General features: G+C 38.4%; 1 protein-coding gene and 1 pseudogene across 1 annotated transcript; both read left to right on the top strand.

Moving 5' to 3' along the window:
• The first annotated feature begins 6,225 nt into the window (after window positions 1-6,225).
• On the top strand, window positions 6,226-7,140 carry LOC143686043 (olfactory receptor 1A1-like). The gene has a single exon (XM_077163094.1). The coding sequence runs from the start codon at window positions 6,226-6,228 to the stop codon at window positions 7,138-7,140; it is 915 nt and encodes a 304-aa protein (XP_077019209.1).
• A 5,692-nt stretch (window positions 7,141-12,832) lies between these two features.
• On the top strand, window positions 12,833-13,737 carry LOC143686042 (olfactory receptor 1A1-like; annotated as a pseudogene).
• Window positions 13,738-27,722: the final 13,985 nt, after the last annotated feature.

The following is a 27,722-nucleotide window of genomic DNA, read 5'->3' as shown; positions in this document are numbered from 1 at the left end:
TTACATAATCTAGGACCAGGAACCAAAATAATGAAGCAAGGAACACAGAAAGCAAGGCTCTAGATCTTATCAGACAATTCTTCTCCTTGAACTCTTGTTTATGAAATCAGGATCATAAAGGGATAGTTCTGGCTACATTATTTCATTTCTAAGCTCTAGCTCCTGTGATATACTGTCTGTATGTGTCTGTAGGCACACTTGTGTGTGTGTGTATGTATCTAGTTCTGTGTCTCCTTAGAGAGGCGCTACAAAGCCACCTTGCACTCCACATTCAATTGGGGCCTCTTGATGGGCACGTCAGAAAATATGTTAATACATCATCAATCCACTGATGCGTTGACCTATCACAGAGGTCTCCAGTGACTCAGAGGTCAGGTTCTTGGCCTTGTTTACTGCCCCCACGTGTCAAGGGGAAACCCTTGGCCTCTTCTGTCCCTGCACAGCTGTCATCTGTACCATCACACTCATGTGAGGGGTAACAACACAAATGCTATCCACGAAGGAGAATTTTAGTGGCCAAGCACCACTAGGGATGTTAACTCCCATCCCATGAACTCCAGGCTCTCACTCTGCCTCTAGCATCACGTGGAGGTGGCCCCTTGCTCCTCTCCCTCGTGGTCTAAGGTTCTTTTGCAGACTCTGAACAGAAATCACACCTGCCCATGAGAAACCCTGACATGGGCACTGCGGATCTCTATCCCATGTCCCTGTGATCAGAATCCCTCCTTCACTGAGACCTTTTCTGTTTCTTCACTTCCCATGCTGATTACATCAAACACTTCATTTTAGATTATGCTTTGTCTTACATTCTTTAACTATCTTTTTTCATTTCAATCAGCTTGTGATTGTCCGTGGACCAGAGTATCACTCCAGAATGTTGTCCTAATATCACTAATTTATGTTAGGTGTCTATTTATGTCAATTTATATTAAACAAAAAATTTCATCTCTCTATTACTAGAAATCATTTGTGCAACTCATCTCCACTATATCAATTCTTAGTACCTAAAGAAAACATATACTAGGTCCTTGCTATGATTCAAAACTCACCTGAATTTCTTTTCCAGGCTGCCTTCCATTGCTCCCCTGGCCTGCCTCCTCAGCTCTCAACAAACATATATAACATCTTTTACCTAAACTTACTCTCCATTTGCCGAACTGTTTGTCCTTGAGTTTTTCTTGTGATAAGGAATTTGGACTTCAACTATCAGCTGGGATGGGCAGATGGTGGGTGAGTCACTTTAAGAGACGGTCATAATCCCATTTGGGTTTTATAAATAAAGTTAAGGAGCAGTAAGCAGCCAGTGCCAAGAAGAAGCCTGCCTGTAAAGGGCAGGACACAGAGAGGATGCGCAGTTTTAGCTAGAAAGGGTTATAAGATTAAGGAAGATACATTTAAAGACTGACAGTCTATACTATGTTGCTCTGTTAATGGGAAGGAAAAGGAGTTGAGGTAGATATTGGAGAGAGAGAAAATGCAACCGCGGAGGGAATGGATGAGGCAAAATGGGGAGGGGGGAAATAAACAAAGGAAAGGGAATGAGAGAATATTGGGTAGACTTGCACTTTTCTTCTGAAGGAATTAGGTGTGTGGAAATTATATGCAGCTGAGCATGTAAAGGAAATGTTCCCTTGTTGCAGTGATTTTTTTCAGTGACGAGGGAAGCAACACCCAGGATTCTACCCTCCTGGTAGAGGGTTGCGGTAAGTCTCAGGAGAGTGGCAAAGGCTTCCATGCACAGCAGTGGATAATGGGGAGAAGGAGGACTGCAGAGGAAATTTCTGGACCCACATGGAACTGAGGATCATGAATTCTAGCCCCAACTTTGGGTGATTTTCTGCCAACCCTCAGCTACCCTGGAATAGGGAAGTGAAGGTATACACAGATTGTCTATGTTAGGCTCTATAGGAAGGTGGGTGACCAGACAGGGAGAGACAGAACTACCAGGACTGGGCTGACTACCTGAGTTGCAACCCAGAGGTTGAGAGGCTGGAGAGCAAGGTTGGGTCAAAGAGAGGGATTCTCAAAATAGTGAGCTGGGAGGTGTGGCCCTGGACAATTAACCAATGGTGGAAAAAGATTGTAAATACTCTGCCAACTTCCATCCACTTACTATCTTGATTCCTCTAATCTGAGTCCTTCGTCCACTGGATTCTTCTCTCAGCGTGATATAACGGCCCCTGGATCCCTCCTCCCGGTGTAAACACACTCCCATTTATTCTGACCCTGTTTACAAGCCACCTTCTATCTCCTTCCTCAGTGTGGCATGATTGAGCCTCTGGCTCCTCGATCACACCCCAGACACAGTTATCACCAAAACATGTGAAATATTTATGTTCACTTCAGTTTCTTTTTTAAGTTTCTTTGTTAAAACATCATGAAGACAATTTCATTATGTTAATATTTCTTTTAGTCTCCAGTGTCTTGGAGCAGAAAAAAACTAAAATTGTGAAATCGTAACCCATCCCAAACTCTGAAATCTGTTCTACAACTATTTGTTGCAGTGGCCTTTCAAATTTATTGGGGTTTTGTATATATGTTATTTTTTTCACAATAAAAAAAATCACCAAGACAAACAGGATAACATAAGAACTCATCATCGAGATTTACTATATGACATTTTATTTTTTTAAAAAAAAGATTTTTTAAAATAAATACTGAAGATATAGTTGAGACCCATTTGTTCCTTTTCAAATCTTCATTTTCTTTTCTCAGTCCAGTGACAATTCCTGTCCTGAAGATGGTAGTATATATCCATTCAAGATTTATGCTTATACTACAAATATGTGTATAATTTAAATATTATGTGATGCAGTATTTCTCTTCCAGCAACTTGCTTTATTTACATAGTTTCATGTTTTTTAACCAATCCATGTGAATTAATTCATTTTACCCCTCTTCAGAATTCATTCCTAAGAAAATGATAAAATTTATTTATCCATTCCTCATTTGTTAAATGATTTGTAACAATTCTATACAACAATGCACAGCTTTATGAAAATCTTCCTGAGCAAATGTGCAAGAGTTTCTCTAGGGTCTACTCTAGAAGTGAAATTGCTGGGTCAGAGATGTATGAATTTTCAGGTTTATGACAGATTGCCTAATTGTTTTCAGAGTGGTTCTAGTAATTTAGAGGCCCATTAGTAAGCCATACTATTGTCCATTTTCCCACTTCCTACCAGTGGAATTTTCCAGACTTTTACCCATTTTACAAGATGAAGGATTTTAAATTGAATTTATTTAATCTGCATTTCCCCATATCGAATGAGGTTGAACAGCTATTCATTTGCTTATCTGCCATACCAGTTTCTTCTGCAGTTACTTGCCTCTTCAAATTTCTGCTCATTATTTCCTACTGGATTTTTGGTCTTTTTCTTATTCATGTGTAAAATTCTTATGTGTTATCGATATAAATCCTTTAATGGCTGTATGGATAGCAAATACCTCCTACAGTCTATACTTTTTCTTTCCACCTTCCTTGCAGTGTCATTTTCATGTAAAAGTTTTAAATTTTAAAGTAGTCAAATTTTACAATAATTTCTCTTGAGGTTTGGGCATTTATGTCAGGGCTAAGAAATCAATACTTACGTTGACATCAGAAACCCTTTTCCTCTAAAATTGTTGAAATGATTCTTTTCATGATTAATCCTTTAGAAATTGTTTTCTGTATTTATTTATGTACAGCTACCTAATTATCCCAGCACAATTTACTATCCTTTCCTTGCCTATTACAAAACCAACCCATGCCATATACTAACTTATGCTATATGTTTGGTCTGTAGTGGGCTCTCTACTCTGTTACATGGGGCAGTGTCAGTCCCTACACCCAACCTATACCGCTGTTTAAATTATCAGAGCTTAAGTCCTAGGAAAACACTTCAATACCTGAGAGGGAAGTTTGCCCTCTTTATTCTTTCTCCTCAAATTGTCTGCTCATTTATTGGCTCTCTATTCTCCCACATGAATTTTAGGATCAGTTTTTTGAGTTCCATGTTTAAAAGACAACATTGGTCTTTTGATTAGGATTGCATCAAATCCATAGATTAATTGGAGGAGAATTCACATTTTTACCACATTGAATCTTTCTATCCATTAAGAGTTCATATCTCCCAATCATTTAGGTAATCTCTTTTCACCTTCAGTAAAGTTTTATAATGCTTTGATAATTTTTTTGTAATTTTTTCTTCTTAGAAATATTTGTATATGCCTTTAAATTTCCATTGTTATTGTGAATGGGTATCTTTCCTTAAAATATATTTTCTAACTATTGCTCTTAATACGGAGATGGTATTTTTTTAAATATTGACTTATATCCTCAAATCCTGCCGAACTCTCTTAGTTTATCTACATATTCCCTTGGATCTGTTTTTGCAAGCAACCATATGTTGTGTGAATTGTATCCATTCTGAACTTTTCTTTCCAATGCCTGTGTGGCAAAAATATGTGTGGAGAGTGTTTCTTTGTAAAAATTAAATAAAGAAATAAAAAATAAAATAAAAAGGTTAATGATCTCTCCTTTGTAATATACCAAGTGAGGATCTTGGTAGGAGGTGACACTCCAAGTATGTAGGGAGATTCACACAGACTCATTCCACCATTGACTCCTTCCTACTTCAATCCAGCTGTCAGAAAGGAAAAAAGAATATGGTGGAAGCTCAAAACAGGGGCATATCAATGCTATTGGTAGGCTCGGTCAACATGACCACACCTCACTGCAAGGGTACCTAGGTGATGAAGGGTAGTGAGTGTCCAGGAAGAAGAGAACAAAAAGCATTTGGGTGAGCAGCTACTAGTCTCTGCCACAACTGTTATGGATTGAGATTACAAAATGGATAAAAAAGGAGGAAATACGTAGTCAAACATTTAAGGGAGCAATGCAATATTTTGGGTAGAAAATGATGATGGTCTAAGATAAAGTAGTGAGATAGTAAATAGCAATGTTGAGTTATACAAGATTTCTTTTAAATGAAGAATCAACAAGATCAGATGTAGAGCTGAGGGATAAATTGGGCAAATGCCTGTGAGCATCCCACAAATGGGATGAAAATATACATGGATTCAACTCAAGAAATATTAACTGCTATCCTCTTGGTCAACTCTGTATTTTCTGCTTGACTTTTCTGTAAACCTATAGCTTCTCTAATAAAAAACACATTAATTTTAAAACTCATTGGCTCATATCATGAATAACAGTTCACCTAATTTTTCCACAAGTGGTAAAAACAAATAGGATATATGTTTAGTCTTCTGAAAAACTTGTTCAGGTTAAATGTACAAAGAATGGGGTTGGCCAAACAGCCAGACAGGATGACTGAACATGGAGATATGGGAAAGACGCAAGCCTAAAGACAGACCTGAGAGTCACTGGCAAAGCAGGAGCTGAAGCCACTATGGAGTTAGATGAGTCACCAAAAGAGGTAAAAATAGACCAAAGAGAACAACTTTTGTGATTAAAGCTTTGGAGAAGAGATAGAGCCTATCAAAGGAGATGGTAAAAGTCCACTTTGAAACTGGGACTCATGGGGAGGACACTCACTGACCTGCTTTTACTGGGAGCTAAATAAGTCAATGGTTTTGTTGATTTACAATCTCATGGTGCCAGTGTGGACATCTGTTTCCTCCTGAGCTCTGGTTCAATCTGAGTTTGGTCACTGGACTGATTGCTAATTTTCTGGGCTGGTCCCTCCACTAACACATTCTTTGCACAGGAACATTTGATCAAAGAATCCCAAAGCTGTCTTTTCTTTGTTAAGTATAATGAATTTAGTGTCTGATTTCATCTCCTCTATTAAGTTATAAGGTAATTGACAGTTGAGACTATATCTTTGTATTATAGTTGAATATATGGATAAATTAACTGTATTTGTCACTCATTTTTATTTTTCCATGAGCCAAAGTGTCTTGCACATGGAACACAGAAAGTTAAATATTTTTTAAATGATTAATACCTAGGTGTTTAAGTGGTACTGCTGGGGTACCAGATAACGGACAACTCTGATGCACAGACTTGCTCATTTCCCTCACATTAATATCCAGGGGTGACTGACATTAGTCCCCCTGACCAACAGGGAAGTATTCCCCATATACGGTCTCCACCTGGATTTAGTAAACCCAGTGAGAGAGAAGGCTGATCACTGGAGTCAAACTTTGTGAATAACAGATTGGCTATACACAGTAACTTCACTAATAATTCTGGATTTCCCTCCCTTTCATGCTGAAGAAACCATGAAGAAGGACAACGTTTCCTCTTCCCTGTACTTCATCCTCCTTGGAGTTAGCAGTCAGCAGGCACAAGAAGATTTCTTCTTCATCCTCTTTCTCTTCATCTACCCCACCACATTGCTGGGAAACTTGCTCATCATCTTGGCCATTCACTCCGATGTTCACCTCCACAACCCCATGTACTTTTTCCTTGCCAACCTGTCCTTTGTGGATATCTTTTTCTCATCTGTAACCATCCCTAACCATCTCTTGGGCAGCAGAGTCATCTCCTTTGAGGGATGCCTCACGCAAATGTATTTCATGCTTTTCTTGGCTAACACTGACAGCTATACCTTAGCTGTGATGGCTTATGATCGGGCAGTGGCTATCAGCCGTCCTCTTCATTATAGAACAATTATGAACCTGAGGTCTTGTTTCCTGCTTGTTGTTGGGTCTTGGATGCTTGGAATTGCCAATTCCCTCCCCCACACACTGCTCACAGCTGGTGTGTCGTTCTGTGACAAGGAAGTGGCCAACTTCTACTGTGACCTTAGCTCTTTGCTCAAGTTGTCCTGTTCTGACATCCACTTTAATGTAAAGATGATGTACCTAGGGGCTGGTGTTTTCTCCGTGCCATTAATATGCATCATTATCTCCTATACTTGGGTCTTCTCCACTGTCCTACGGGTTCCATCCACCAAGGGTGTGCTCAAAGCCTTCTCCACCTGCGGCTCCCACCTCACAGTTGTGTCTTTGTATTATGGGACAGTGATGGGCATGTATTTCCGCCCTCTGACCAGTCACAGCCTGAAGGATGCAGTGATAACTGTGATGTACGTGGCAGTGACCCCGATGTTAAATCCTTTCATCTATAGTCTGAGAAACCGGGACATGAAGGCTGCCTTGGGGAAGCTCTTCAGCAAGAAAAGGTTCTCATAATGAATGTGAAGTCATGCATGCATTAGACACTGCAGTCTCTAATTAGATGCACTTGAGTCCAGGTCCAGTGTCGCCCCACTCCATGAAGCCAGCCTTGATCTTTCTAGCCAGAATATCCTACATCTCAGGAATCCGTAACAGTTTGATGAGACTGCAGTCTTACTGAAACGACCAATCTGTATGCATCATTGTCCCTTTGACAGAGCGGTAGCAAAAGAACATTAGCTTCATGTCCCAGCTGTGCTACTGAGGAGCAGAGTTGAGTTTGGAAAGTCTCAGCCTTGTCTTCCACATTTACATGTTGTGAACAAAAAGATCTGCCCTGCTTCCATCAACCATTATAGGACCACATCAGTTTGAGTCTTGAAGGATGTAAATTACCATTTGAATGTCAATTTTTACCATTTGTTTTGCTTCCTAGGCTGCTTAAGTAAATACCATGGAATGCATCAGCCTAAACATGCAAATGTGTTAGCTTATGGTTTTGACGCCAGAAGAAAATGTCCAAATGAAGGAATCCTCAAGGTGATGCTTTCTCCTCAAACTGTGGTATTCTGGGGCTGGCCTCTGACCACCTTTGGTCCTTAGGCTGTCACATGGAAAGGCACATGGTGCTGTCTCCTGGTCTTTCTCGTCTCTTTCAGGTTCCATTGATTTCAGCTTCAGGCTCTTCCATCTGTGACTCTCTGTCTCTCTCACTGACTGAATTCCCCTCATGTATATATTTCTGCAGTAATAGGATTAATGTCCATCCTGGTGGAGGTGGCTCACCATTTAACTAAAATAAGTCATGAATATATTCTACTTGTATTGGGACACACCCACAGCAATGGATTAAATTTAAGAATGTGTTTTTCTGGAGTACTTGCAGATTCAAACCACCACACCATTTGAGATTTGATCACCACTTCTATGCTTTTAAGAGGTTGAGGATAGGAGCTGTCTTAACGCATCTGTATTACTCTCATATTGCTGGTCACAGAAAGTACATCCATTCATAATTGGTGGAAAGTTGGATAAAGGAATGAAAATATCAAACTCTGAAATAAAATCTGATAGTAATTAGACATAATTACACGCAAGGTTATTTATCCATCCATTGACATCATTAAAGAAACTGACTTTGGGGGACATTTTTCTTATTACATACTTGTTATACTATCTCCAAACATCCTAAGGCTCTTTTTAAAATCTTATCAGAATAACACACACCAATAGATGGGTTGCATTTAAAGTAATAAAGAAATGGCGTATTCTGCATTAATTAACATGAAATAAACCTGAGTCGCCAGAAAAGGTGCATACCGAATAATAAAAAAAAAAAAAGAGCGAGAGCTTTATTGAAAATAATGTATACCTGTTTCCCTAGCATGACCCAGGGGAGAAGCAGCTTAATTATGCATGACCAGCCCTGATTATGTAGATAATATTTCCCAAACATAGACAATTAATTAAACAGCCCCTAAAGGAACTCCACTCCCAACAATCTGATTCTATTTATTGATAGTTAAAAGTGTTTTCCAAAATATTTATAATATGTGATTGATTGTTCATAAATCTCTTCTTTCCAAAGAGAATAGTGATTTAAAAATTGAATTGAATGCATCTTAGAACAGTGTTCAAGTTTTTTCCATTACCTATCATTTTTAATTGCCAGTAAAAATACAAAATTACTATTTTTTATCAATAATACACACTGCTAAGAGTTTGTTCATGGATGTTGAAAGATGGTTCTATTTATCTTTCAATGCTTTCTGAGACACTAAAACACCAAAGATGAGAGCAATTTAATGAAGAAAAGATTTGATTAGAAACGCCCTCGAATCTTGTGGATATATGATCAAATGACGAAGCAAATAAAGGTATTTTATTTATGTATGCCAAGGATGGCCAAAGAAAATGTGACTTAAATCTATCTATTGTCTGCCAGTCCCCATGAGGATGTGAAGTTTGAGATCTGTTTTATTCACTGCTTCCAACACTTAACAAGTGCTGGCACACAAAGTCAATAAATTTGCTTTAAACAAATAAGTGAATCCTGCACAGTATGCACAAATAATGAATAAACAAAGATTTATTTCGCTGTTGTGGGTGAACTCAAGAAGGACAAATGATATATTTCCAGCAGAGAAAAATAAGTGCCAAAGAGGATAGTATTAAAGAAGAGCTGAGGAAATATAGCTTCTTAGGGGAGCGCAATACCACATAACTTCTGAATCCATCTCACACCATTCCTCTGTGAACCTTAGGCAAGAGGAATTGACTTCCCTAATGTACTTCCTACAATACTAAGAACCTGTGTGTATGTTTGTAGCTTTAACTGCAAATAAATATCATTGCACCCTTATCTTAAGTCAATCATTGTCTCAGATATCTTCCTTTGAATTTAACACACCAATCTGAAGTAATTTTTAACACTTTTTAATTTAATTGACTTCATGTACCAATGCCCAGGTTTGGGATTTTTTTCAGTTTTACTGAATTATTGGTATACACTTTTTTTTTTTTTTTTTTTTAAGAAAGGGAGGAAGGGAAGGAAAGACAGAGAAGGAAGGAAGGGAGGAAGAAAGGGAAACATCTTTAAACATTTTCTTGTTTTATTATATTTTGTTTGTTTGTTTGTTTTTTACATGGGCTGGGGCCGGGAATCGAACCGAGGTCCTCCGGCATAGCAGGCAAGCACTCTTGCCCGCTGAGCCACCGCGGCCCGCCCTACACTTTTTATATATAATTTTTATTAGGTAATTTGTAGGTTTAAAGAAAATCATGCAGGAAATACAAAGTTCTCATATATCCCCCACTATTATTATCACTTATCCTTAGTGGGGGACATTTTTACAGCTGATGAAATGACATTTCTATAATTGCACTATTAAATATAATCCATAGTTTACATGATGGTTCCTTGTATGCGTTGTATAGTCCTACATTGTTGTCACTGTTGTTAATTCTATTCTAGCAACAACTATACATAACTTAAAATGCCTCCGTTCAACCACATTCATAATTCAGTGCTGTTATTTTGTTCACAGTGCTGTGCTACCATCCCCCCAAATAGAAATTTTGTGCAATTTAAGCACCAGGTATTTTAAACAAGAATATTTAATATAAGAAATTGGACGCAGGTGGTGAAGTCTGAAAGAGGATGACTCTGGCTCTCCATCCCACGTCCCTGTGCTCAGAAACCCCCTTTCTGAGCCCCTTTCTGTTTCTTCACTTCCCACCCTGATTATATAGAACACTTTTCCTAGCATGGTGCTGCTGCTTCTTACATGCTTTAGCTGTCTTTTTTTTAATCAGGTTGTGATTGCCCTTGCATCAAAGTATCACTTCCAAATGTTGGTCTAACACCACCTGTCTTAGCTCTTCTGGGATCTCTATTCTCCAACACGAATTTTAGGATCAGTTTGTTAGTTTCATGTTTAAAAGATACCTGTGGCATTCTGACTGGGATTGCATCAAATTCATAAAGCAACAGTAGGAGAATTAACATTTTTAACCACGTTGAGCCTTTCTATTCATTAACATTATTTATCTCCCATTTATTTAGGCACTCTTTTATCTTTCAGAGAAGTTTTGCAATTTTTTGATGCTAGTCTTGGACTTCTTTTCTTAGAATTATTTTTAGATGCCTCGAAATTTCCACCATTGTCAGTAGCGTTCTTTCTTAAAACTATATTTTCTAACTAACTATCCCTACTATAGTAACATTATGGATTTTTTTAATATTAATTTGTACCACAAATCTTCTTGAACTCTTAGTTTATCTAAGATTCCATTGGATTTTCCTTGCAGACAACCATATTTTCTGTGGATTTTATCCATTTTGTGCTTTCCTTTTAAGTTCTTATGTGGAAAAAATATTGAAGGGGAAGTGGTCGTTAGCATTAAAAATAAAATTGAAAAAGCAAGTAAATAAAAAATGAAAAAAAGCAAGTAAATAAAAAATAAAATAAAATACTTATTTCTCCCCTATGTGACAGCTCACCCCAAGTGGTTAATCTTGGTGGTGGGTGACACTCCAAATTATGGAGAACCAGGGATACAAGCTCATTCCACTATGTGAATATGACTCCTTACCATATTCATTCAGCTTGCAGAAAGAGAGAACATGGAAGAAGCCCAGAACTGGATGACATCAATTAGCAACTCCAAGCATGCCTGGGGAATGCAATGTAGTATCCAGGAAGAAGAGAATAACCAGCATTTGTGTAACCAGCTGCTAGTCTCTGCCAAAATTAGTATAGACTAGGATTACAGGATGGATCCAAAAAGAGGGAATCTGGAGTCAAGGTGTTAAGGCAATATTATAATATTTCAAGTATAGAATGATTATAGTCACTGAAACAGAAATAGAAATGTTGGATTATAAAAGATTTCTTTTAAATGAAGATTCAACAAGATCAGATGTAGAGATGAGGGATAGATGGGGATAGTCACTGTGAGAATCCCACATGTGGGGAACCCATGAAATCCATGTGGATTCAACTCAAGAAATACTGAGTGCTCATTTCTACTGCACTCTATATTTTCTGTACGATTTTTCTGTTAACCTACAACCTTCCTAACAAAGGTTGTAGGTTAAAAATTATTTAAATTTATTAAAAATTAATAAATTAATTAATTTTTAAAATGCCTTGATGTGTACAATAAACAATATTACCCAGTAATTAGATTCTAGAGGTGATTAAACAAAAAATATACTGTTTTCTGTTTAAGAAAAAGCTTGCTAAGATGAATGTGCCGAGCAAGGGTTTCATGAGACATGCTGGCAGAATGACTGAATATGGAAATATAAGAAAGACAGATCAACCCTGAAGACATAGACCTAAGAGTCATTAACAAAGTTGAAACCACCCTGGAGTCAGATGAAACACTGAAGAAAGTAATCAAAGACAAAAAACAGACCAAAGAGAAAAGCCTGGTGATTAAGCATTTGGAAAAGATACAAAGCCTATCAGATAAGATGGTGAAGGTCTGCTTTGAAACTGGGAATCACGGGAGGACACTCATTGGGCTGGTTTACTGGGACCTAAAAAGAAAAACCAATGGTTCTTGTGATTTATAATCTCCCAATGCCAGGGTAGACACCTGATACCTCCTTGGCTCTGGTTCCATTTCAGTTTGATCAGTGGACCAGTTCCTAGCTGTCCAGGCTGGTCCCTACACTGACACATTCTTTACATAAAAGTGTGCAGTCAAAGAATCCCAAGGATATATTTTCATGATCATGTATAATAAGATTAGTACGTGGTTCTAGCTTGCACATTAAGTTGTAAGTTACTTGACTATTGAGACTGTATCTTTATAGGTTGAATTAATTGATGAATAAATTCACACATTTGTAGAGTTTTCCATGAAGCTTAACAAGTGTCTAGCTCTGGAATATAAGCATTTAATTATATATTAAATGACTAAATCCTAGGTGTTTTGGTGGGGGGGTGCCGGGTCAGCAGATAACGGGCAACTCTGGTGTACAGATTGCTCACTTCCTATACATGAATTTTCAAGGGAGACTGACAGTGCCATTGGTGAAGAGGGATTATTCCCTCACATATTATATCCATCTGGATTTAGTAAGCCCAAGGAGAGAGAAAACTGATCACTGGAATCAAAAGTGGTAGGGAAGGAAGTCACAAACACAGTAACTTAACAATTCTGGATTCTCCTCCACATTCATGCTGAAGGAGCCATGAGGAGAGAGAAACAAGTCCTCTACCCTATATTCGTCCTCCTGGGAGTTAGCGGTCAACAGGCCCAGGAAGATTTCTTCTTTGACCTCTTCCTCTACCCCATCACATTGATAGGAAACCTGCTCATCATCTTGGCCATTTGCTCTGATGTTCACCTCCACAACCCTTTGTACTTTTTCCTTGCCAATCTTTCCCTTGTTGACATCTTTTTCTCATCTGTAACCATCCCTAAGATGCTCACAAACCATCTCTTGGGCAGCAGAGACATTTCCTTTGGGGCATGCATAACACAAATGTATTTCTTGATTTCTTTGGGTAATATTGACAGTTATTATCTTAGCTGTAATAGCATATGATCGGGCTGTGGCTGTCAGCCGCCCTCTTCATTACACAATTATGAACCTGAGGTCTTGTTTCCTGCTTATTGCTGGGTCTTGATGATTGGAATTGCCAATTCCCTCCCCTATATTTTCCTCATAGTTGGTCTGTCCTTCTGCGACAATAAGGAAATGGCCAACTTCCACTGTGACATTAGCACTTTGCTCAAGTTGTCCTGTTCTGACATCCACTTTAATATGAAGATGATGTGCCTTGGAGCTGGTGTTTTCTCCATGTCATTAATATGCATCATTATCTCCTATGTTCGGGTCTTCTCCACTGTCTTAAGGGTTCCATCCACAGCCTTCTCCACCTGCGGCTCTCACCTCAGGTTGTTTCTTTGTATTATATGACAGTGGTAGGCATGTATTTGTGCCCTCTGACCAGTTACAGCCTGAAGGATGCAGTGATAACGGTGATGTACATGGCAGTGACCCCGATGTTAAAACTTTTCATCTGCAGTCTGAGAAACCGGGACATGAAGGTTGCCTGGGGGAAGCTCTTGAGCAAGAGAAGGTTCTCATAATGAATGTGAAGTCATGCATGCGTTAGGCACTGTCGTCCCTAATTAAGATGTAATTGAGAGTTCAGCCCCTGCCTCATCCCATTCCATTATGCCAGCCTTGATCTTTCCAGCCAGAAAACCCTACTTCTCAGAAATCTAACAGTTTGATGAGACTTCAGTCTTACCGAAATGACCAGTTTGTAAGCATCATTGCTCATTTCGCAGAGCAGCAGCTTCATGTCCCAGCTGTGCTACCCGCTACTGACTAGCAGAAGAGAGTACGGGAAATCTCAGTCTCATCTTCCACATTGACATATTAGGAATATAAATATCTACCTGCGTCTTTCAGAGGGTTGAACCGATCACATCAGCTGTGCATTGAATGGTATAAATGACTATTTAGATGTCTTTTGTACTGGACTATGAGGTTTACTCATCCTTCTATACTTGGGAGACCTTGAAGGCAGGAACACTTTTAAAGCATCTCTGTACCTCTTGCAATGCTGGTCACAAAAAGTGCATCAGTAAATACCAGTGGAAAGTGGGATGAATAGAAGCAAATATCAGACCCTGAAATCTAAACTGTTAGTGAGCAGATGTAGTTAAACTTGATGTTATTTTCCCATCCATTGAAATCTGTAAAGGAACTGGCCTTGGAAGATAATTTTTTCTTACTGCTAATTGTTTAAACGACAATGTTGAACCTATAAACATCAATGATTCACTCTAGTCTCACTATAATGATATTCATTAATAGTTCTATTGCATTTTAAAGTAATAAAAAATGTGTCATATTTTGCCTTAATTATAATACAAGATACATAGTTGATAGAAAATTTGGGTACCAAATTATAACTAAAAAAAAAAAGAGCTTTATTGAAAATGATTAGACCATATTTCTCCAGTACAGCCCTTGGGTTAAAAGGATTTGATTCTTAATAAGGTTATCAGTGGCTGAGAGAGTTCAAATAGAGTTGAGAGGCTGCTCCGGAGGTTACTCTTAGGCAAGCTTCAGTTAGACATTGCTGTTCATCATTTGCCAAACCCCATCCAAACCATTCCAGCCAATCCTAAAGAACACCTAGGGCGTTATATAAGATTCTACGAAGTTTCCATGCACTGGGGTAACTTTTCAGAAACCTACAAACTCCAAATGGTTCCCTGGACCAGATAAGTCCTGAAATACAGAGGGGTCAGCTTTTCGAGAACATCAGGTAGTTCTGTCCCCCTGCACCATATCATCGACAGCCCCTCCCAACATGAAAAAGTTAGAATGGGCATAGCATTCTCCCCTAAAGAGTGGGAGAAAGATCAAAGGTGATGGTGGAGTTATATAGAGAAGGTCGGTTTAGCAAATGAGTGTGACTGCTGAATCATTATATTGATATTTCTTTTCATCTCCATGTTCTAGTTTGCTAGCTGCTGGAATGCAAAATACCAGAAACAGAATGGCTTTCAACAAGAGGTAATTTAATAATTTGCTAGTTTACAGTTCTAAGGCTGAGAAAATGCCCCAGTTACAACAAGTCTATAGAAATGTCCAATCTACAGCATCCAGGGAAAGATACCTTGGTTCAAGAAGGCCGATGAAGTTCAGGGTTTCTCTCTCAAGTGAGATGGCAAATGGTGAACACAGTCAGAGCTTCTCTCTCAGCTGGAAGGGCACATGGTGAACATGGCATCATCTGCTAGCTTTCTCTCCTGGCTTCCTGTTTCATGAAGCTCCCTGGGAGGCGTTTTCCTTCTTCATCTCCAAAGGTCACTGGCCGATGGACTCTCTGCTTCGTGGTGCTGCAGCATTCTCTGCTCTCTCTGAATCTCTCATTCTCCAAAATGTTTCCCCTTTTATAGGACTTCAGAAACTAATCAAGACCCACTCAAATGGGTGGAGACATGTCATCCCCTAATCCAGTTTAACAACCATACTTGACTAAATCACATCAACCAGGGAGATGATCCAATCACAGTTTCAAACATATAGCATTGAATAGAGATTATTCTACATTTATGAAATGGGATTAATATTAAAACATGGCTTTTCTTAAGGGGCATACTTCCTTTCAAACTGGCACACTCCAGTACCTTAAAGCAGGTGGAAGTAAAAACCTAAAATTGTGGAGCTGTGGCCCATGCCAAATTATGAAATCTGTTCTGCTGTTAATCGTTGCAATGTACTTTGAAATTTATAGCTTTTTTGTATATATGTTATTTTTCACAAAAAAAAGAAGAAGAAAAGAGAAGTATAACAGAGAGAGAGAGAGGATTTAACAAATGAGTATGACTGCTGAACCATTATATTGATATTTCTTTTGGTCTCCAGTGTCTTAGAGCAGCTAGAAGAAAAATCGTGGAACTGTAACCCATACCAAACTTTAAAATCCGTTCTTTATCTACTTGTTAAAATGTACTTGGAAATTTATTCCTTTTTTGTATATATGTTACATTTCACAATTTAAAAAAATCATTTAAAAAAACTAAAAATAAAAAAGTCTTTGAATCTTAGTACCATCCTGATTATGCATATAATATTCTGGAAAATACGGTATATACAGGAAATCATTAAGCACCCCCTAGAGGAACTCACACAATCAGTGATCTGATCTATTCATGAAAAAGTTATAAATGTGCTTCAACATATTAATAATATTTTAATGCTTGCTCATTGCTCATCTTTCCAAACAGAAAATACTTGTATATGGTGAACTGACTGCATCTTAGAGCAGAAGCAGAGTACATGTTGTTCCATTCTCTCCTATTTCTAATTGCCAGTAGGAATATAAAATTGTCATATTCTATATATAATCCACACTGCTAAGAGTTTGTCCATGATGTTGAAAGATGACTGGATTCATTATTAGTGCTTTCTGAGACCTTAAAACACCAAGGATGAAAACAATCTAATTTTTTTTTTTTTTGGATAAAACGCATTTGATTACGAAAAGAAAAAATAAATAAATAAATGATAAACAAAAGAATTTTATTACAGGTGGATATGAATCTGTGTGAGTGGATGATGAAATGATGGATGGAATTAAGGCATTTCACCTAGGGAATTATGTAAGAACATGTTACATAACAATCAATTATCTGTCCTAGTAAGACTATGAGGTTTGAGGGCTGTTTTTTCACTGCTGCACACCCAGCCCTTAGAGCAGTGCTGGCATGTAGTAGTTACTTATAAATTTTCTGTTAAACACATAAATACATCCTGCAATACTATTTCTAAAAAATTAATAAACTACGGTTCATTATATTGTTGAACTCACAAAGGCAAAATGAAAAGAGATCCTTCCCATAGTGAAATAATAAATGCAAAAAAGGACATTATAAAAGAAAAGCTAAGGAAATATTGATTCTTCAGAAAACGCCATACCACTTAACTGCTGAAACAACCTCTATGCTATTTTTCTGTCTAATTTACAGTTAGGCAAGAAGAGTTGACTCCTACAATATTAAGATTGTTACTTAATAACAATAACTAGTTAATACAATATTAAGATTCTTACTTCCTAAAATAATGAGAATCTATGAGTGTGTATGTAGTTTTAACTGCAAATAGAAATCGTTACAACCATATGCCAACGCAATCATTTTTCTTACCTATCTCCCTTTGATTCTGCCAAATGTACTTCCTGAAGTCACTTTTAACACTGTAACTTCATTTACTCCATGTAACAATTCCCTGGTGGTGACAAAGTCTAGAAAAGACTGTGCAGCTTATAGGTCAGTGAGTGTGCAGTCAGGAAACAGAACCCACACCAGGCATTTCAAACCAAGATTTAATGTAGGTAAATGGATGTAGGCAATGAAAGACTGGAAGAGAAAAAAGACAGGTGCTGAGGTAACCCAGAGATCACTTAGTATCTACAGGAGGATGTCAGTTCAACTAAGACTGGGGAGCAAGAGGGAAAAGATGGTGATACCAGAACCCACAAGGTGACTTAAATATTCATTCCTGAGGGCTTAGGGTCCTCCATGGTTCTGCTTTTTCTCATTTGGATGTGGAAGGAAAGGATCCGTTAATTTTGATGCTGGACATGGAAATGCCAAGAGTCACCCCAGAGAATCCCGTGGTTTCCACACATCATCCTCCAAGCCCCCACTGTGTAGCAACAACGCCTTTCACCTTGGTAACTGGGATCAATCACTTTAACCAGCAAAGAAATCTCTTTTCTTTGAATAACCTAAATTTTTTTGTTCAAGGAAATGTAGTTATTTTGCATTAAAAATGTATTATTTTAGTACGAGTGACATGTGTGGCATGGAATGGGTTAGTGACATGGAATGTGTTTATTTTTGCTATTTTTAAATGAATTTAAAATAGTTGCATTTTTCAGTTTTAATTTCTTATATAGCAAATATTGATAGATAGAACCCACATAAACAAAAGCTCTGGGGTCCCCATCAGTTTTATAAGAGTGTAAAGCAGTTAAAAGACCAAAAAGAATGAGAAGCCAACTTATACTATCAATTCCTTGGAAACTTGAGGACAGTGACTTGTATCTTTCATGTTTGAATTCCCAGAGCCAAATAGGCACCTGAAGATGCTCAAGTAACATCTGAATAAATGAATGAACAAAATGGAAATCTAGTGTGCCAAGTTCACACAGTTGGATTAAAACTATAACTGTTACATAATGCAGCACAAGATGAACTATGGTTTCCATGTGCTCCACCTGAAGAAGTTTGAGAACTTGCCTTTATCAGCTTAGATTTTTAATGCAAGCAACAGAAACTGACTTTGGTTAATTATACCGTAAGATACATTTATTAAAAAGATATTGGACGGAGGTAGGGAAGCAGTTGGTCCAGTTTGGGGCCACGCCCCCGAACCTCTTGCGCAACGATCTGAGCAAAAAGAAAAAAAAGGCCGCTGGAGTTTTTTTATGTGAAAACTCCACCATAGGAGAAATGGGGTTAACAAACAAGAGTGAAGGAGAAGAACAGCTCAAGTCCAACAACTCGGATTTGCCCAATTAAGATCAAGAAGAAGAAATCTAACAGCTAGAAGAGCTGAACAGAGAGGGAATCCACCTTCCCTTGCAATGCTGTTGCTTCAGCAGTGCCTTTCTTTATCGAGAGACCTTGTCAGCATAGAAGATTGGTGTTTGAAACAACCTCTGTGTTCTAGAAAGCTCTGAGTCTCTTCTTTGACTTCAAGAAGTAAGCAATCTGGAGGGACTTCCTGGAAGATGGCGGCTTAGTAAGACGCGCGGATCTTAGTTTCTTCTCCAGGACACCTACTAGGGGAGTAGAAACGATACAGAAAGCACCCAAAGCCACAACAGAGATAAAAAAGACAGCGTACCCCATCCTGGAACGGCTGGCTGGCTGAGAGAAGCAGCTCGGGTGAGATCGCCGAGGCGCGCGGGCCTTACCGGGCGGGGTGGCAAGCGGCCGGAGTTACTCCCTTCCCCCTTCCCGGGCCGGCTGGGAGAATTGGAGAGGTGGTCCCCTGAAACCAAGGCGACTGGCGCCCACACCACGCGCAGCCCCCGGACCAACTGAGAGAATTGGATCGGAAACCCCCAGGCCGCGGAGAACGGTGACCCCGTGACTCACGGGGAACGTGCACTCTCTCGGGCAGGCCGCTGCCGCTGGCGCCCTCCCGCCACGCTTGTTGCCCAGGGCCGACTAGGAAATTCGGACGGGCTCTTTCCCTGGCTGCGGTGACCAGCAACCCTCCCTGCGTTCGGACACCCTCCCTGCGTTCGGACCCCGGGCCGGCTCAAGCCGCTTCGGCTAGCGAACCCCCAGGACGGCGAGAGTTTTCCAAAGTTAAAGGTCCCACAGCACCTTTTACTGGTGGGACCCGCAGACAAACGTGTGCCACGAGCGCCACCTACTGGGCAGGATAAGAAAAACAGAACCCAGAGATTTCACAGAAAAATATTACAACCTTGCTGGGTCCAACACCAAGAGAAATCTGAATAAATGCCCAGACGCCAGCAGCAGAAGATAACTGTCCACGCTCAAAAGATTGAGAATATGGCTCAGTCAAAGGAACAAACCAATAGCTCAAATGAGACACAAGAGCTGAGACAACTAATGCTGAATATACGAACAGAAATGGAAAACCTCTTCAAAAATGAAATCGATAAATTGAGGGAGGACATGAAGAGGACATGGGCTGAACATAAAGAAGAAATAGAAAAACTGAAAAAACAAATCGCAGAACTTATGGAAGTGAAGGATAAAGTAGCAAACATAGAAAAAATAATGGATAGCTACAATGATAGATTTAAAGAGACAGAAGATAGAATTAGTGATTTGGAGGATGGAACATCTGAATTCCAAAAAGAAACAGAAACTATAGGGAAAAGAATGGAAAAATTTGAACAGGGTATCAGGGAACTCAAGGACAATATGAACCGCACAAATATACGTGTTGTGGGTGTCCCAGAAGGAGAAGAGAAGGGAAAAGGAGGAGAAAAACTAATGGAAGAAATTATCACTGAAAATTTCCCAACTCTTATGAAAGACCTAAAATTACAGATCCAAGAAGTGCAGCGCACCCCAAAGAGATTAGACCCAAATAGGCGTTCTCCAAGACACTTACTAGTTAGAATGTCAGAGGTCAAAGAGAAAGAGAAGATCTTGAAAGCAGCAAGAGAAAAACAATCCATTACATACAAGGGAAACCCAATAAGACTTTGTGTAGATTTCTCAGCAGAAACCATGGAAGCTAGAAGACAGTGGGATGATATATTTAAAATACTAAAAGAGAAAAACTGCCAACCAAGACTTCTATATCCAGCAAAATTATCCTTCAAAAATGAGGGAGAAATTAAAACATTCTCAGACAAAAAGTCACTGAAAGAATTTGTGACCAAGAGACCAGCTCTGCAAGAAATACTAAAGGGAGCACTAGAGTCAGATACAAAAAGACAGAAGAGAGAGATATGGAAAAGAGTGTAGAAAGAAGGAAAATCAGATATGATATATATAATACAAAAGGCAAAATGTTGGAGGAAAATATTATCCAAACAGTAATAACACTAAATGTCAATGGACTGAATTCCCCAATCAAAAGACATAGATTGGCAGAATGGATTAAAAAACAGGATCCTTCTATATGCTGTCTACAGGAAACACATCTTAGACCCAAAGATAAACATAGGTTGAAAGTGAAAGGTTGGGAAAAGATATTTCATGCAAATAACAACCAGAAAAGAGCAGGAGTGGCTATACTAATATCCAACAAATTAGACTTCAAATGTAAAACAGTTAAAAGAGACAAAGAAGGACACTATATACTAATAAAAGGAACAATTAAACAAGAAGACATAACAATCATAAATATTTATGCACCGAATCAGAATGCCCCAAAATACGTGAGGAATATACTGCAAACACTGAAAAGGGAAATAGACTCATATACCATAATAGTTGGAGACTTCAACTCACCACTCTCATCAAGGGACAGAACATCTAGACAGAGGATCAACAAAGAAATAGAGAATCTGAATATTACTATAAATGAACTAGACTTAATAGACATTTATAGGACATTACATCCCACAACAGCAGGATACACCTTTTTCTCAAGTGCTCATGGATCATTCTCAAAGATAGACCATATGCTGGGTCACAAAGCAAGTCTTAACAAATTTAAAAAGATTGAAATCTTACACAACACTTTCTCGGACCATAAAGGAATGATGTTGAAAATCAATAATAGGCAGAGTGCCAGAAAATTCACAAATACGTGGAGGCTCAACAACACACTCCTAAACAACGACTGGGTCAAAGAAGAAATTGCAAGAGAAATTAGCAAATACCTCGAGGCGAATGAAAATGAAAACACAACATATCAAAACTTATGGGATGCAGCAAAGGCAGTGCTAAGAGGGAAATTTATTGCTCTAAATGCCTATATCAGAAAAGAAGAAAAGGCAAAAATTCAGGAATTAACTATCCATTTGGAAGAACTGGAGAAAGAACAGCAAGCTAACCCAAAGCAAGCAAAAGGAAAGAAATAACAAAGATTAGAGCACAAATAAATGAAATTGAAAACATGAAAACAATAGAGAAAATCAATAAGGCCAGAAGTTGGTTCTATGAGAAAATCAATAAGATTGATGGGCCCTTAGCAAGATTGACAAAAAGAAGAAGACAGAGGATGCAAATAAATAAGATCAGAAATGGAAGAGGAGACATAACTACTGACCTCACAGAAATAAAGGAGGTAATAACAGGATACTATGAACAACTTTACGCTAATAAATACAACAATTTAGAGGAAATGGACGGGTTCCTGGAAAGACATGAACAACCAACTTTGACTCAAGAAGACATAGATGACCTCAACAAACCAATCACAAGTAAAGAAATTGAATTAGTCATTCAAAAGCTTCCTAAAAAGAAAAGTCCAGGACCAGATGGCTTCACATGTGAATTCTACCAAACGTTCCAGAAAGAATTAGTACCAATTCTCCTCAAACTCTTCAAAAAAATCGAAGTGGAGGGAAAACTACCTAATTCATTCTATGAAGCCAACATCACCCTCATACCAAAACCAGGCAAAGATATTACAAAAAAAGAAAACTACAGACCAATCTCTCTAATGAATACAGATGCAAAAATCCTCAATAAAATTCTACCAAATTGTATCCAACAACACATTAAAAGAATTATACATCATGACCAAGTAGGATTCATCCCAGGTATGCAAGGATGGTTCAACATAAGAAAATCAATTAATGTAATACACCATATCAACAAATCAAAGCAGAAAAATCACATGATCATCTCAATTGATGCAGAGAAGGCATTCGACAAGATTCAACATCCTTTCCTGTTGAAAACACTTCAAAAGATAGGAATACAAGGGAACTTCCTTAAAATGATAGAGGGAATATATGAAAAACCCACAGCTAATATCATCCTCAATGGGGAAAAATTGAAAACTTTCCCCCTAAGATCAGGAACAAGACAAGGATGTCCACTATTACCACTGTTATTCAACATTGTGTTGGAGGTTCTAGCCAGAGCAATTAGACAAGAAAAAGAAATACAAGGCATCAAAATTGGAAAGGAAGAAGTAAAACTATCACTGTTTGCAGACGATATGATACTATACGTCGAAAACCCGGAAAAATCCACAACAAAACTACTAGAGCTAATAAATGAGTACAGCAAAGTAGCAGGTTACAAGATCAACATTCAAAAATCTGTAGCATTTCTATACACTAGTAATGAACAAGCTGAGGGGGAAATCAAGAAACGAATCCCATTTACAATTGCAACTAAAAGAATAAAATACCTAGGAATAAATTTAACTAAAGAGACAAAAAACCTATATAAAGAAAACTACAAAAAACTGCTAAAAGAAATCACAGAAAGCCTAAATAGATGGAAGGGCATACCGTGTTCATGGATTGGAAGACTAAATATAGTTAAGATGTCAATCCTACCTAAATTGATTTACAGATTCAATGCAATACCAATCAAAATCCCAACAACTTATTTTTCAGAAATAGAAAAACCAATAAGCAAATTTATCTGGAAGGGCAGGGTGCCCCGAATTGCTAAAAACATCTTGAGGAAAAAAAACAAAGCTGGAGGTCTCGCGCTGCCTGACTTTAAGGCATATTATGAAGCCACAGTGGTCAAAACAGCGTGGTATTGGCATAAAGATAGATATATCGACCAATGGAATCGAATAGAGTGCTCAGATATAGACCCTCTCATCTATGGACATTTGATCTTTGATAAGGCAGTCAAGCCAACTCACCTGGGACAGAGCAGTCTCTTCAATAAATGGTGCCTAGAGAACTGGATATCCATATGCAAAAGAATGAAAGAAGACCCATCTCTCACACCCTATACAAAAGTTAACTCAAAATGGATCAAAGATCTAAACATTAGGTCTAAGACCATAAAACAGTTAGAGGAAAATGTTGGGAGATATCTTATGGATCTTACAATTGGAGGCGGTTTTATGGACCTTAAACCTAAAGCAAGAACACTGAAGAAGGAAATAAATAAATGGGAACTCCTCAAAATTAAACACTTTTGTGCATCAAAGAACTTCATCAAGAAAGTAGAAAGACAGCCTTCACAATGGGAGACAATATTTGGAAATGACATATCAGATAAAGGTCTAGTATCCAGAATTTATAAAGAGATTGTTCATCTCAACAACAAAAAGACAGCCAACCCAATTACAAAATGGGAAAAAGACTTGAACAGACACCTCTCAGAAGAGGAAATACGGATGGCCAAGAGGCACATGAAGAGATGCTCAATGTCCCTGGCCATTAGAGAAATGCAAATCAAAACCACAATGAGATATCATCTCACACCCACCAGAATGGCCATTATCAACAAAACAGAAAATGACAAGTGCTGGAGAGGATGCGGAGAAAGAGGCACACTTCTCCACTGTTGGTGGGAATGTCAAAGGGTGCAACCACTGTGGAAGGCAGTTTGGCGGTTCCTCAAAAAGCTGAATATAGAATTGCCATACGACCCAGCAATACCATTGCTAGGTATCTACTCAAAGGACTTAAGGGCAAAGACACAAACGGACATTTGCACACCAATGTTTATAGCAGCATTATTTACAATTGCAAAGAGATGGAAACAGCCAAAATCTCCATCAACAGAAGAGTGGCTAAACAAACTGTGGTATATACATACGATGGAATATTATGCAGCTTTAAGACAAGATAAACTTATGAACCATGTAATAACATGGATGGACCTAGAGAATATTATGCTGAGTGAATCCAGCCAAAAACTAAAGGACAAATACTGTATGGTCCCACTGATGTGAACGGACATTCGAGAATAAACTTGAAATATGTCATTGGTAACAGTTCAGCAGGAGTTAGAAACAGGGTAAGACAATGGGTAATTGAAGCTGAAGGGATACAGACTGTGCAACAGGACTAGATACAAAAACTCAAAAATGGACAGCACAATAATACCTAATTGTAAAGTAATCATGTTAAAACACTGAATGAAGCTGCATCTGAGCTATAGGTTTTTGTTTTGTTTTGTTTTGTTTTGTTTTGATTTTACTATTATTACTTTTATTTTTTTCTCTATATTAACATTCTATATCTTTTTCGGTTATGTTGCTAGTTCTTCTAAACCAATCCAAATGTACTAAGAAATGATGATCATGCATCTATGTGATGATGTCAAGAATTAATGATTGCATGTGTAGAATGGTATGATCTCTAAATGTTGGGTTAATTTCTTTTTTCCGTTAATTTAAAAAAAAAAAAAGAGAAGGGATAATTGGAGATGAAGGGATACAGACTGTACAACGGGACTGGATATAAAAACTCTGAAATGGACAGCACAATACTACCCAATTGTAATGCAATTATGTTAAAACACTGAATGAAGCTGCATGTGAGGTATAGGTTTTTTGTTTTTGTTTTTTTTGTTTTTTTTTCTTTCTATTATTGTTTTAATTCTTATTCTGTTGTCTTTTTATTTCTTTTTCTAAATCGATGCAAATGTACTAAGAAATGATGAATATGCAACTATGTGATGTTATTAAGAATTACTGATTGTACATGTAGATTGGAATGATTTCTAATTGTTTTGTTAATTCTTTTTTTAATTAATAAAAAAAAAAACGAAAGTAACAATTGGAGATGAAAGAGAAAAAAAAAAAGATATTGGACGGCATCATCAATATGGTGACATAAAACTTCTATGGAAGAGTCTCCCTCAGAAACAACTAATAAGAGGACAAATCTTACTTGCTTGGATCTCTGGAGGACAACTGAGACTGGAGAAGGATTCTAAATGCTGAATCAAATAAAAAGAGAATAAAACACCAAAAAGAGCTAGGAGACCAGCTACGCAGACCCTCCAGACCAGACCCCTCCCTGCCCAGCCTGGGAGTCGCACACGGGCAGCAGGACCCCGGGACCTCCTGCGGGGATTCAGACCTTAGAGCCACTCACAGCAACAAGTTAGAACCCAAGGCACGCCCAGACGCAGGGACCCAGGTTGGCAGAGACTTGGGGCAGAACAGAAGTGGTGGGTGAATGAGGACCCCCAGGAAAGAATAGACAGCGGCAGAATTGTTGGCAACAGACGCACACACTCTGTCTAGTCTCTGATTGCTGGATCACCTACATGAATAAAAAATAAAAATAAATTTTTAAAAAAAAACAGACCTTTTGAACACTGGGATACCCCCAACAGGAAAGTAACTGGAGGCAGAAAAGCCTCATTGGGAAAAAAAAGTGAGCAAACTGGATTGCTGTTATGCAGGACTATCCCAAAACCTAAAAGTGTAAGGAAAAGGAGGCACTGAGTGAGGAAGACAAGTTAAGCAAATCATAGCAGTTAGGGACAATATTCCACACAAAACAAAAACAGAACAGAGAAGGGTTCCCAGAGAAGGAACAGAGGAGGGAAGCGCTCTCCTAGACGTGAACAATTGCACGCAAAAGGGCAATCTTAAAGGTATACCTTGAGTATTCCCAGACTCCTTGGGAAGTTGGCTGAGAACAGAGCTCCAGGCCTCAGTCCTTCCACCAAAGTAACTATTAAACAAGCAGGAAGTATCTGAAACAACTATTTTGAAACTCCAGCGACCAGAAGACACTAGCATCGAGGAAAGGGCACGAGGAAGAGGCTGGTCAGCTACAGTAAAGAATCATAAATTGCTCTCTGCACAGCAGATGCCAGTGCATATCCTCCACATGAATGGAGTCCAGTCCGTGGCTAGCCCTCCGGTGACAGAAGGGACATAAAAATCCTCTTCCCCAAGAACAGGGGTATGCACGGCCGATCACTGATCACAATTTTTTATTAGCAAATTCAGATCACTGGGTCCCGGCTCTGAGGGTAAGTATTATTTCATCTCTCCTGGGACAGGGGTGGAGGCTGCAGAGATTTAATGACACAATGCTTCCTCAGAGCTGCGGGAGAAAGTCAGGTGAAGGGCTGCATTTGCTGAGCAGAACAGGAAAGCATGGCTATGGAGAAGTTTTAGCATCTTCCCTGACCCTCTCCCACATGTGATTCTGGTGCACTGCACACTGCATTTACCTCGGGCAGACTTCCTGATAAGAATGCCAAAGAATAAGAAAACTTCTGTCTTATCACCAGCTGGTTACAAAACCAAGAAACAGACATCCCAGGGAGTAAATCTTAGAGCCAACATTTTTAAATATTAAAATGTACAGCATGCAACAAAAGACCATGAGACAAAGAAACAGGAAATGATGGCTTATCCAAATGAAGAGGATTTAAAAAACCAGAAAACATTAATGAAGAAGACAAAAATATAGTCATATTGAATAAAGCCTTTTAAAAATCATCTTAAAAATGCTTAAGGAGATGAAGGAAAGTACAGAAAAAGAACTTCAAGATATCAGGAAATCAATGAATGAACAATATGAAAGTCAAAGAAAAGTAGTAGAAAATTTTAAAAGAAAGCAAAAGAACTAATGGAGTTGAAGACAACAGTAACTGAAATGAAAAATACTTAGGAGGTCTTCAAGAGCAGATGGGACTAGCAGAAGAAAAAATCAGTGAAATCGAAGACAAAATACTTAGAATTAGTCAGGATGAAGAGAAAAGGAAGAATAAATATTAAAAGCAAAAATAGCCTAAGACAGCTAGCTATGGGACACAATCAGTTGCACCAATATATGCATTATGGGAGTCCCAGAAAGAGATGCGAGAAAGGGGCAGAAGGAATCGTCAAAGAAATAATGGAAGAGAACTTCCCAAACTTAGCAAAAGATGTGAATTTGAACATCCAAAAAAGTCAGAGAATACCAAACAAGATAAACATGAAGAAAGCATACCCAGCATATATTGTTTGTATTATCAAATGCAAAGGATAAGGAGAGAGTTCTGAAAGCTACAAAAGAAAAGCAATATATTACAACAAGGGAGTCCCGATAAGACTGAGTGCCGATTTATCATCGGAAACCATGGACTCAAAAAGACAGTGGGTTGAAACATTTAAAGAACTGAAGAAAAACAACTGCAAATGAAGAATGTTATATCCATTGAGACTT

The sequence above is a fragment of the Tamandua tetradactyla genome, chromosome 6 (assembly GCF_023851605.1).
Source record: "Tamandua tetradactyla isolate mTamTet1 chromosome 6, mTamTet1.pri, whole genome shotgun sequence".
NCBI classification, from domain to species: domain Eukaryota; kingdom Metazoa; phylum Chordata; class Mammalia; order Pilosa; family Myrmecophagidae; genus Tamandua; species Tamandua tetradactyla.
This window is presented reverse-complemented; position numbering and strand designations above follow the sequence as displayed.